This window comes from Anopheles funestus, chromosome 3RL (assembly GCF_943734845.2).
Source record: "Anopheles funestus chromosome 3RL, idAnoFuneDA-416_04, whole genome shotgun sequence".
NCBI classification, from domain to species: Eukaryota; Metazoa; Arthropoda; class Insecta; order Diptera; family Culicidae; genus Anopheles; species Anopheles funestus.
In genome coordinates this window covers 53,951,168-53,964,199 of record NC_064599.1, presented here as the reverse complement: position 1 = coordinate 53,964,199, position 13,032 = coordinate 53,951,168, and the positions used below count along the sequence as shown (strand labels likewise).

General features: G+C 40.1%; 1 protein-coding gene across 6 annotated transcripts in view; it reads left to right on the top strand.

Moving 5' to 3' along the window:
- The window catches only part of LOC125768759 (Ig-like and fibronectin type-III domain-containing protein 1), a 105,679-nt gene that overhangs the window by 75,310 nt on the left and 17,337 nt on the right, over positions 1–13,032 (top strand). For 4 of the 6 annotated variants that reach the window (XM_049436834.1, XM_049436831.1, XM_049436832.1 and 1 more), the window contains one exon: positions 4,160–4,469. In XM_049436834.1, the coding sequence (XP_049292791.1) occupies positions 4,382–4,469 (88 nt within the window). In that variant the 5' untranslated portion in view covers positions 4,160–4,381. Of the gene's footprint in view, positions 1–1,758; positions 1,985–2,073; positions 2,431–4,159; positions 4,470–13,032 lie in introns of those variants that run through there. The other 2 variants (XM_049436835.1, XM_049436836.1) reach the window with 2 other exon arrangements.

The following is a 13,032-nucleotide window of genomic DNA, read 5'->3' as shown; positions in this document are numbered from 1 at the left end:
TCGTTGCTTGATTCTATCGCAAAACTATCCGGTTCTTGATGGTTGGTGCAGGTTTTGCCTTGCGATAACTGACAAGACCATGGCGGAAAACATGACGACACACTGCCTGACTGTGGCATCAGCGATAAAAGGCTCAATTCTAAGCGCTACGGTCACTCGACTCTGCTTCCACGTGATAACGGAAGATGTGGTTCGACTGTGTGTGCAACGAGGGGCTGGTGCTTCCCACTGTGACATGCCGGTCGTGCAGCAGCTAAGTGCATTTCTAACCCGGTTTCAAGCACGGAACATAGATTCGGACACATGCTATGTGGTACGATCGGAGGAGCCTACTTCCAAACGACCCGATCTGTGTGTATGTAACTGACCGGTTTCGCCAGACCCTCCTAGTGCACCATTTATCACTCAATGGTAAACTGATGGTTGGGGAAGGGCAAGATTAGACATCACGATTTGCACACGAGTGCGAGAATGAAACGATCGCACTGCATATTTATATGTTCCCACCCGCGTGAACAGCGGTTCGAGACTCGCATCGGTGACGTCATGAAACTGTTAATTCTGACATCTTTCCAGCTTCGAGGACGGACGTATGGAAGTTTTTGATCCAACTTCGGTAACGGTAAATGAGGTGGTCAAGTGGATGGCTTTGCGGTATGCTGTCAGGCTTCGTTTCTAGCGGCTCAAGAGGTACTTCTGGCTAAGCCAGTTTGAAACGTCTTCCGCCAATTAAGAATGTACAACTGTTGCATAAAAAGTGTTCCAAGAGATAATTTATGCACAGGGAGGAAATCCATTAATAACTCTGTGAGAGACTGCTCAATTGATCGATATGCCTTTTTTTAGGATTTATTATACAAGGATTTATTTAACAAAAAAATAATAAAAATAAATTGAAATAAATAATACATCATTCCATTTCTATTTTTTAAAGCTACTATAAAACGAAAAGAGCAATTTAAATTTATGTTTAAATGTTATTTATTTTAATATTGCTTATCCCATTTTTATTCACTATTATTATAATTGCATTACTATTGAAATTTGTATTGTTATAAATATGTGTGATCCTTATTATAACATCATTTCTCGACTGTAACTCTAATAACTATCAGAGATATGTTTATCAACAATTCAAATTAAATTATTACACATGAAAATTTTCATAGAAACGCATCCATCCAATAGAAAGTAGTCATATTTGTCAAGCAGATTTTGAGAGGCTTTGCTTTATTTTTGCAATTTCAGATATAAATTTAAAGATTTGATGAAACTTTGTTGAAAGAATCCACATAATATTTTCCGGAAGAATAGTCATCTTCTTTATGTTGTAATATTGTAAAGACTAAACCCTTACGGCTCCTACGCTGAACAATACTTTCATTACGTAAAGCAAATTTAGTCAGTGGCACTCCATACGCACTAGATCAGGACCTTTTATGGGCACAGCTGTTAGTGAGCGAGACTCGGATCAAATCTACTCTGTCCCCCATTGAGCATCCATCTTACAAACAACTCCGCCAACTCGTTAACGATGACGCATTACAACGATCAAGCGAATGACAATAGACGACACTGACGTCTTAGAACCGTACTCCAGTTGCGGGCAGTCGCGACAACGAAGGTCAAAAGGTGCTCCGCTGCTCATGTTTTGCAACTCGCTGGGATCAAACAATGACGTACTTAGGAGACACAGTGGTAGCGGTGATGGATTCAGCGCGGATTATCGCTGATGGCCTTCGTTGACTCTGCCCGGGCAGACAACCAGGAATTAAAAGCCGACGCTGTCAGTGTTCGGTTCGTGAGTGGAATATTAACAACCGTTGTTCTTTCACGAGGTATCTCGTAGGTCTAACAAATTTACAGACGTTTCATCGGCCTCTTTTACACGATCGTTTTTTTCTAGTGGTCGTTTTGTGTCGATGATCATAGTATATCCCGAGTATACTGTTACTCACAGGGTGTCTCTGCTTGGTAGCTGTAGGTATGTGATTGATTTTACATTTTAAAAAATCTAATTGAGGAGTTTTACCCGATAAGTTAACTTTCCGGACGCTAATGATCAAAGAACGAAACTTTGCGGCTTCTTTACAACACTACCTCCAAATTATACGCCTCCATTTCCGCGTTTTATTTCAGACCCTCATTCTGTAATCTCTACCATGTCCAATTTTACGTGTCCACCACTAGAGAAACTGGTTCTGGGCGCCAGCAAAACAGCTAGCAATTGATAAATAAAATTACATCAGCCAATCCAGGATTTAACCGGTTAAACAATGGAAGTTTAGGTTCGGTTAGTTTACATTAAGCAAGGTTAGGTTGGCGCGGTAAAACCCACAAGCGGCTAGGAATAGGTCATGAGAGAGTTGATTATTTGAATTTTAGATCAATGGGGAGAAAAAAGACGTTATGGTTATGGTAGATTAAAAGGTTAGTTTCACTTCTAAACAGGCCGCGCGATCGCGACATGCAATACAAATTGTTGACAGCTGACTACAGGGGGTGTGTGTGTGTGCGTGTGATTTTGCATAAATTTTTCTTTAGCAAGGTGATAGTAAATATTGCCATTTGATTGTGACGTTTAAAAAGTAGATAATCTAGTCAATCGGTATATCGAGAGTGTTAATTAGTCTCTGTAAGATGGTGATTATCACTCGAACAGGTTGTAAAGAATGCAAGCATACAGTCACGCTCAAACGTTGTGCTACAATGTTGGGTATTAGTTTACGTTATCTTACAAACTCTTACCACACCTCGTACAAGACAATGTTATTGTAAAAGATCATTTTTTGTACAGTCAAATAAGAACAAAACTAAAATATTCCAAATGATTCTTCTTGGCTTAACGACCTTACAGGTCACGCCGGCCATTTCTGGCTTACTAGACTTATTTTACCACGTAGCCGGATAGTCAGTCCTTGCTACGGGGGGACGGTCCGGATGGGATTTGAACCCGGTCCGGCCGTGTGGACTGGCGCCGTTTATCACATGCACCACCGGGCCGCCCCGAAATGATTCCAATGATATGAAGTTTAAATCAACAGTTCAGGGTACACGTTTATGTTATTTTTGTTTTCTCTTTATATTCTAAAGAGACTAAAGCTTTCTACCCAATAAATTAAAGAGGAAAATGAAGTTCGATTATACTTCAAATAATTCATCGATCGATTCCCGATTCGAAAATTGTTTCCTTTTGTAAAAAATAATGGAAAAAATATATATTACATCTTGAATTTCTAGAACGATTATTATGACAAAAGTTCTTAGCAAATTTGTAGAAGAATTCTTTAGGAAACTCAAAACTTTTAGTTTGTATTTGTTTCAATAAAAATATTGTTGGAGATTGCGTAGGACAGTTTGATTAGTACGTCTACTTTTTGGCAATTGTTCCTAACGTTGTTATTGATTTTTTGTTAACTTTTTTTCTTTTCTTCATAAAATCGCAATATTGTGCGCAATTGCAGTTAATTGCGCTTGCATTAATGAAAAACATAAAATTTCCTGGATTGTCCACCTCTTCCTGTTTGGATTTCCGTGTTGTTTTTCAATTGCCGCCTCCAGACAACCCAAAACAAACATATACGAACACGCTAATTCTATCTGATCCAGTTTTCGGTCAAAACGGCAAATCATTGACCTTTCGGCGGGATTGGAGCGAGTAGATAAAAGCTTAATGCGAAAAATAGGTCTACGTGCCATCGGGCACATGAGGCCAACAGTCCAACGTACATGTCCCAAAGCACTTCAACCATGAGCCCTCAGTCACGTAATTGATGTCCAGGTAGGTTCGGGTTTTTGGCAAACCAGTTCCGGCTCGCATCCCTCTTCCTGGTGTTTGGCCATATTTAGCGAACTGCGTATCCAACCATCATGGTGATTGGAGCGAAAAAGCAAACGCCAAATGACGACCATTGCAAATCAATTAGCTACACACCCCTGGCATACGTGATAAACTGTGCGCACGAACGTTTCAAGGATCGTCCAATTCTGCTAATCTAATCTGTGGGATCGGGTGGACAAAACTCGTCCAACGTTAATAAGTGGTACCGAATTTGAGTTTTACATACCAACACAACCGTATGCTTCCATAATGAATTTTGTTTGTTTTTTTTTACCCTAACCTTACACCGATTCTTTGCTTGTTTTTATTTTATGGCAGGCACTGCAGCATTGAATGAATTACCACGGGATAGAACCACGGCCCAGCGCTCTTCGTAACGACGACAATTTTGGAACACACCTCCCATTCCGACGCTTTGTGTGATTTAATAAAGCTACCCGAACCGCACGGATTGTCAAACCATTAGAACCGGACGAAAACAGCGGCCAAACGAGCACAACCCAAGCCAAAGTCCTCGGGCAGGGCACATCGGAACGCGCGATGGCGATGGCTTCCGACCATGTTCGGTATCTGCTGCTTCTGCTGGTTCTCCTGCTCGGCGATGCTGGCCAAGCAGCCGATCCCGTGGGTAAGTCAATTGCTTACTTCGTTAAATATTTATTATCCACAAGTCTGCGGACGGAACTAGCGTGGAGGATGGTGAAGTTTTTTCCACCCAGCGTACCTCCATAACTTTAGACTTCCTGTGCGTGTGCTACATCCACGCAGCAGCATCCTACAAATTCAAGCCGCCGGTGATGGTGAATCAATCTAAAATTAGCAATTTCCGGCCATTTCACTCGAACACACCAACCAAGTCTGGCAAGCAACTGGCCAGATCGTTACCGGTGACAGTTTTGTAACCTCGGCTACTCCGACACACATACACAGACCGTTAGGCAAAAGTTTTGATGAAACCGCGCGATAACTTGACCGCCCTACGGGGATTCTTCAGCGATCCGCTAACAAACGGCTCGCGCGGAAGTTCAGCATCAAGGGAAGCATCAAACATTGGAAGTTAACGTGCCATGGTGAAGTGAATCTTTTACCGTTTGAAAATCGGCCATGCGCCATGTTAGATGAAGGACTTGAAGATATTTGAAACTGCCTGATTTCAGTTTCTCAACGGCCCCTGATTGGTTCGCGAAAATTCACTTTAATCATAATTACATTAGTCACCTGAGCTATTCCATACAGCCGATGGTCTTGGTTCGGTGAGGTTCACATCACTGAACCACTCACAAATTCCTGACGATGATCTGGTCTTGTTGAAACCCGGCACGATGATGGAGAATTACCCAGCAGCATTACAGAATAGGGCTATGTTTCTTTAGTTCCAGTTTGTGGGAAATTCTACCAAAAAGGATAAATACCACTCGTAGATAGATAAATGTAAATTCAAACATCTTGAACATTCCAATTACCGCACCAAACTATCGCCCGGGAATCCTTCCGCGTATGCAAATCGTTTAAACTTTCTCAATTACCGAATGTTCATTTGTGTAAAAACATTCAAATTAAAGTACCCGTTTGAAGTTGTCCTTTTTTATTTAATTTGCAAACATATCATCGAGTAAACAAGTTTACTTTCCGCATCATTAAAACGGTTCACCGGTATACCGGGTAAATGTAGTATCGTTCCTTCCAATCCCGTTCCGGTAGTATGCCAATCAAAAAGTCACTCGTTTCGTGCACTGCTCTGCTAGTACCTTTACTCCATCGTTCGATTCTTGGAAAAATGCACACTGATTAACATTGGTGGAAAAGTTTACCATTTTACAACGCAATCATTAAGCCGGCCGACCCGCAAGGATAAACGGGTGCACGGGTCAGGATCGCTAACCCGGGTGCTTTACGATCGTCTGGAGCTGCGTGTAGGAATTGTGTGTAGGAAATTAAAAAACTTTCCCTCCTATCGAACTCTGTTGGTTGTGGTTCGACATTGGATTGGGGTTTAAACAAGTGGTCCACCTGTGTACACAAGTTTCCTCCACGCGTTGGTAAGATTCGGTGAAACAAGAACTATCAGACAGCATCAGGAAGGACGTGTCGTGTAACGATTCGTTGCAATGTAACCGGAAGCGTTTGCACACCACTTTTGTACATTTCTACAGACAACGTTCGCTGTCGGCATATACTCGTGTTTGGACGAGAGATAGGCTTGTACGTAAAGATTATAATTCTCCCAATGTTGGATCCAACATTCACGTGGGTGGCATGTCATATGAAAGCTACTTTTGACGAGCGGCAATAGCGTGCGATATACGTAAACACGGTTCTGATGCACATGTCATTCGATGCTGTGGGTATTTTTAGTTAACAACTATAATCCCACTTTAGGTGTCTTCTAAACATGTTAAGCTTTTCGATTTTTTTTCGTAGTCGTAGGTGAAAGTGGCCAAACAGTATGTTGACTTTGACTGTACCCTAATTTCCTGGAAACCGTTTGGACAAATTGACCCTCGTCAGAAATGAAATCCCAACCCTCCCTGGGTACTGTTGTCGACACATGTCTGACGCTGTGGGACTAACGATAGTCTTAATTGAAAGTCCAAAAATACAGATCTTTCGATATCCCGACCATAGAATAATGTTTTAGCAGCGTGTTTCCAGCTGGGGTTTAGTGGATGTAATGGTTTCATATCGCGGCATTCAAGCGATTTAACCTGGCAGCAATACTATCTGTGCGTCCCATCAGACGTTTTCTTGCAGTTTAGCAAAACAAAAAAAAAGTTGTTCGAATAAATCCTGGCAAAGAAAAACAAACCCTCACTAGCTGCTTTTCTTAATACACAGCCTTATATCGTTTGCCGGTTTATTATGAAGGAAAAACAGATTATCCGGTAGACGCACGTATCGAGGTCCCGAAAAAGCCCCTTCAGGGAATGCGACTGGAACCCTCTTCCGGAGGTAGAATAATTCGTCCCTATACTCGGCATACAAGCGGGTGAAGCTATTTATGCAAATTGGATTGTTCCTGGGTCGAACACCCTCAGGATAGTCACACTTACAGCACACATCCTCCGTTATGTGGTGGTGCAGTATCCCTTCGGTCATGTGTTGGTTTTTTTCTCGTATGTGAGGGGTTTATGAAATAGTAATTTGTACTCGTTACTACTTGAATCTCAGCATTTGACTGGTGGAATCCCGGTGGGACACTAAGCTCACGCGTGGAACGCTTGTGGTCGATTTACAAGTTGGGTTCACATGTTAAGGCCGCATGTAAACTATTAAAGTGTGAAACAAAATTATCACGGTTTAAGGGAGCCCGATGCGTGATGTCGTTATGCAGATTAGTTTTTAATACTTTTAAATATGTTTGACATAATTTTTATTTATGTAAAGTATTTTGAATCCGATTTTTTATTTCATTCCAAATGCCAAAAGCAAAAGTTTAGGTAAACGGTTTAAAGTTGCAGGCACTGGCTATCGTAGGCAGTTGGTATAGCAAATAGAAATACGTGTAAACGTTGCATGAGAAAGGTCAACAGAGGTGATCAATGCAAAAAGAGAAAATAAGGTAACGGAGAGAAGAAAATAAAAACCAGAAAAACGAGAGCGGTGTGGGTATGAAGTAGAGTAGGTAGCAGCAGAGGTAAATTGAACTTGATCATAAGAGAAACGAAAAAGAAGGCATCGGAATAATTTATATGTTTTTACCCTAGATTTGTGTGAGTGGAAAAATACAGCAAATTTTCCATACTAACTTCACAGGTACGTCAATATTGACTTTTGGAAGTAAATCCCTGCGTGGTGATTTGAGGGACGTTTTCTTGTGTTACCACGGAGGTACAGCGACCAAATGATTTCGTTTGTTTATATTCTTCTTTTCGTAGGGACGGGTTTACCAATTAAAATAATTTCTTTAAACGAACAACGGTTTTATAAATAGTTGCTAAGGTATGATATAGGTCCTTGCACGCTTGTAAAGTTAGCATATGGATCAGGATAGAAGTCTAGAAATGAATAGAAGTCAAAAAATCTAATAGTAGGTATATGAAAACGGGAACAAATACCCAACAAATTTGTTAGACTTTGTGGCTATCATAACTATTAAGACTTATGAATATCAGATTTAAGAAAATAATTTACTAATCAACGCATTACCAAGCGGCAAATCTAAAGATGGTGGGACAGATTTGATAACAGTACCCCTAGAGAGCGTTTCGCTTCTTTCAAATTATAGCCGCGCATCGTGGAGTGGGAATCGAAATTACTAAAAATTAACATCACTTTTCAAGAAGAATATGCATTTTCTTAGGCTATCATCATGTTCCGTCAGGGCTGCTACGTGTTCCTTGGAGCGGAAGACTTCAAGAATCATCATCTGCAAAAAAATTGGAACTTGTTATAGATGCTATTGGTCAGCTGTTCTTGTGGTGCTTAACATCGATGAGATGATCACAAATTCTCGACTAATGAAGAGCATGACCACAAAAAAAATCAGACTTTGTAGTCTGAAGTATTTTATTTTATAAATCAATCAATTAGTGGTCGCGTTTTAGATTAGCTAACTTTGATTAAATACTAATACTAAATAATTGTATTCACAGATATTGCTAATGCTTATATGTAGTCTACAGCCCAATTTATTCTTTGGATTCAATGAAATCTTTTCGTAAGGCAACTCTCAATGTTGATAATATTGATTCTTTGTACTCAATTCAACTCAATAATCAACTCAATTGTTAAGCAAACAACACGTTTCTACAGATTTTTTTTTAATTTCTAAACTTTAGTTTGTTGCCATTGTTGTTACATTGAGTAATTTAAAGAAAAATTCTACAACATACGGCAAAAAAAACTTTAAAGCATAAATTTAAATTTGTCAAAAGCCCTTTCTTTCCCCTGTTAGTTGGTAAAAGCTAGTTTAACAAAGGTGACTGAAACTCCTTCAATTGGGTTTTCTCCGTCGACCTAAGAAAATAAAACCATCTCGAAGCTAATTAAGCCACGATGTGACGGCAAACATCTTGAGCGATACAACAATGAAACGTTTTATTGGTTACGGTTCGGCTAACCTCCCATCGACCCAATATTACGACTAATCGCTCGCAAATGATCTTATCTGTTATCGCTCCTCCCCAACAACACCTCCCAAGAACGGCCAAGAATAGCAAACTCATTACATCATCAAGCGATCGCCAAGGATTGGCGTGAAATTCAGCTGAAGAAAAATCGTTTTCCGGTTTATCGCGCAACAGCGTCTTACGGACCTGAGCCGGGCCCCCGCGCAATGGATGGAAATGTGCAAATCTTCTAGTAATGGGCCTTTACGCGAACGAATCATTGACGCCCTTGATTGGATCGTTTGATTCGTTTCCGTAATTAGAATGATTGAAAATAACAATTTTCTCTCTTTTGCGCGGCCCCCATTTTCCTGTAGGAAACCCAGTGGCGCTCAACTTTTAGCGACGAGTCCACGTCGAGTGCCGGTTAAAGGAAATTAGCTGTATTTTCACTTCATTTCCTGGACTTCCGCTAGGGTTGGAAGCTTTGCGGGCAGGTTGGTGTATCACATCCGTTCTGCCCTTCCTGCCCCTCCGCATCCTTCTTCCTCGAAGTGGATCTTCATCACCGGAACGCCAAAGTGTGGCGTTCCATTCGGTTGGATATTATTTATGTTCACTCATTTTTCAGTCTGTTCGGTGAGATAAGATTTAATTTGTTATGCCACTCCGACACCGCAACAAAACGACAGCATCAAATCGGCTTCGGTAATGGCGGTGGCGGTGTATCCTTTTTTGTGCAAAAACCGGCGATCCTTTTTCACTTGGCTCGGTTCGGTTGGCAGGAATGACAATTTCCTTGCTTCCCTCATCCACTTTCGTTCCTCGTGGATGGAAGTCAAGCGATCAGGAGATGAAGTGACACGAACATGGTGTGTAAATTTTTAACCAAAAACACTGCTCCGTGTTTGGTTTCAAGCTGGTTCCATACCGCTCGGGCGACCAAGTGCGGTGGAGGATGTTGTTTGCCAAAAATGAAAATAAAACATCCGAAACATTTGATTTGGAAGACATAGCGGCATGGAGGCAAGAGGGAGAGAAAGAGAGAGAAGTAAGACAGAAGGAAAACAATGTACATCAAATGGAAAAGTTTAACAGTACGCTTTCCTTTCGTTTTGGTCGTTTAATGAACGTCAATCCTGTAAGAAACAATCTTGCGAAGGGTACAATACATACAATGTGAACCAAAAAGCAGGTACGCGTTCTCTTCCAGTGTCTTATCAGCGAATGGTAAACCGAATGTGTAGGACGATATAACAACAGACAGCAGACTTACTAATCGCTTTAATTTTCCCGGAGCAAACAATGCAATCATTTTTGTTTTATTGTACGTGATTTGTATAGCACCCGCAAAAACTCCTCTTTTCTGGACTGTATGATAGCAGCATTAACAGGCAAATATTGTACGCTTATGATGCCCCATCAAACTAATGAGGTTAATCAATCGTACGATGAGAAGAAATTTCAAGAGATTAATATTGTTTGTACCGCTATGGTTTGTTCTTATAGAGACTATACAATTGTTCACAAAATAACATACAAAATGCAAACGCTTAAAGAACTGAACTACTCTTCATTTTTTAACAACAAAGACTCCTTCCTGTCACCCGAAATAAATGCCATAAGTTGAAATTTTAAGTTGTACTCACTGAAGGACAAATTATAATACATATATAAATATTTATTTGAAGTTATTAAAGTTTGTTTCATATTTTATTTTTTTTTAAACTACTTTATTTGTCTGATCTGCGCGGTTTTACACGAGCTTCTTATAAGAAGGCGCTCTTTCAAGGCTGAAGTATTGAAATATGAAATATTTGTATGAAATATGATTTCATTTCATGATAATTTATTTATGGTTTCTTAGTTTTTTTATCTATTTAAAATTTATAATAAAATATTCTTTAGGTATATTTTATTTTAAAACGCTTCTTTGTTGGATTGATTGATTTTTTGATCTTTAAATTTATCATTTGTCAAAATATACGTGAAATAACAATTTCGAATATATTTATTAACCAGCAAGTCGATCCTTAAATACGAAATATATAACACCACGTGTCAAACGATATCCAACGCTTAAACTCAAATTAAGCGAATTTCTCCGGAAGGTATTAGCCGCGTAATTCGGAAAATCACTGTAATTCGAAAGTATGCGCCTAGAAGTATGCAATATTTTTTTCAGACAGATTTTTGACTACTCCCGTCCCTACAAATGTTTCTTTGTCATATCTATTTTTGTTTTTAATATTTGTGAAAAAGAGATTAAACTTAAGTAATCTTTTAAAAAATCAAATACAGACTAAAACGTTTTTTTTAGCAATAGCCTTTTATGAATTATTTTTACGACATAGCGGAAAAATCAATCCAATTAACGATTGAGTTTCTTCTATATAGATATGTTGCCTTAATTTGCTTTCTTATGATTCAGTTCTTGGAAATCACAAAATTTATTTCCTACCGTAATGGCAAGTTGTACCAAGGTGTAGCACCATTAAGCCATGATATCATCATTAGAGCAGCTTAGTGTTCAATGCAGTAATAAAATACCATCTCCAAACAAAGAACACTTTTCGAAGCATATTTCTTTCATTACCAACCACACAGTAGAGTGATAGTGCGTGAGTCAGGCACATTATTTCCAGCAAGACACAATAAAAAGAAACAGATTTTTCTCAACCATGGCTACATTAGCACCGATATTGTGTGCATGCATGTACATGCAAACGGTGCGTTGTTGGCAAGTGATTTATGAACTCGTGAAGGAGTCGAACGTTTTCGTCCCCAAAGGAGAAGGGAAATCAACTGAAAGTACTTTTACGCATCAGCTCGTTTCGTCGAGTTTCGTCAAAAGTTAAGTAGAGATGGTTGGCAAATCAACTTACTTCTGTTGTGTAAGTGTGCATGTGTCTGTATGTGGGTTTTCGTTTTCCCATACAACACCCATAAACGGCAAATGTACTTGCGACCGCTTACATTTGCTAAACTTTATCGTTCGTAATGGTTCAAATGGGTGGAGGAAAGCGATTGCAAATAAAAAAATATAAAAAACACACACACACCTACAAGTTGAGCTGCGAAGCCTTTATCGTTCGTTCGACATTGAGTGAAATATTTCGACAGCTTTGAAAGCGAGCTACCTACAACAGATTTTTACAACATCGACATACGAGAACATGCCCACCAAGTGAAAGGCGCTGAAGGCTCCAATCGTTCGTTCCCGGTGGCATTCCTTTGGCACTTCACATTCCTTTAACCCAAGCCGGCCAAAAAAAAAAAGACGATCACAAATTTCGACGGTAGGCTTTTTGCTTGTGGCGAAAGAATTACAGCCTTCTAAACGTCATTCTTTCTGTCCCGCTCCCGGGACTTTTCTGCTCTGCTCCACGCAGCCGGGAAAATAATAATCCTATCAAACGCTACCACCGACGCCACCCTTCGAGTGGAAGACGTTTTGCCGAACACAGTCGGTAAGGAGGGAAAAAGCGAATGGAAACCCCCGAATCATCCCCAAAAAGGGGGTTGGATGGTATGATGATGCGCAACGGTTCTGGAACTGTGAGCGAATGAAGCGATACACCAAATGCCGATGATTGCCGGATGGTTGCACACGGAAAATAAAAAATGGAACATTTTTGTAGTCTGCTTTCAACAAGGTTTCAAATCTTTCGACTATCGATTCGAAATCGGACCGTATCCTGTCAGTAGACGCTTTAGAATGAACCGTTCTTAAAGCTGTCCGACACTGAAATAGTTGTTTTTTAGTTGGAGGGAACAAATGTGTGTGTGTTTTTCTTTTGCATCCCGATCTACCTTGCTCTATTTTATTTCCAGCTTAGAACTCTTTGCTGTGCTCGTTATTTTTATAACAGACGTTGGTTGTTCCCAATTTTTTTTGTTTGCCTCTGTTGTCCACCGGGTTGCAAACAACGTTCCTGGATCCGGTAGTAGTCGCTAGATTCATTTTATCATTTTCCACACCTTGACGAACGCGGTACCGAAAGCCAGGTCAGTGGGTTCCAGCCGAATAAAAATGGAAAATTACAAACAAAAAAAAACGGTCCAAGACACACTTTCCTGCTGCTTTCCTGCCTTCGCATTCCTCCGGTAAGGCTTTGTCTGGACTTCAATACTTCCATCACA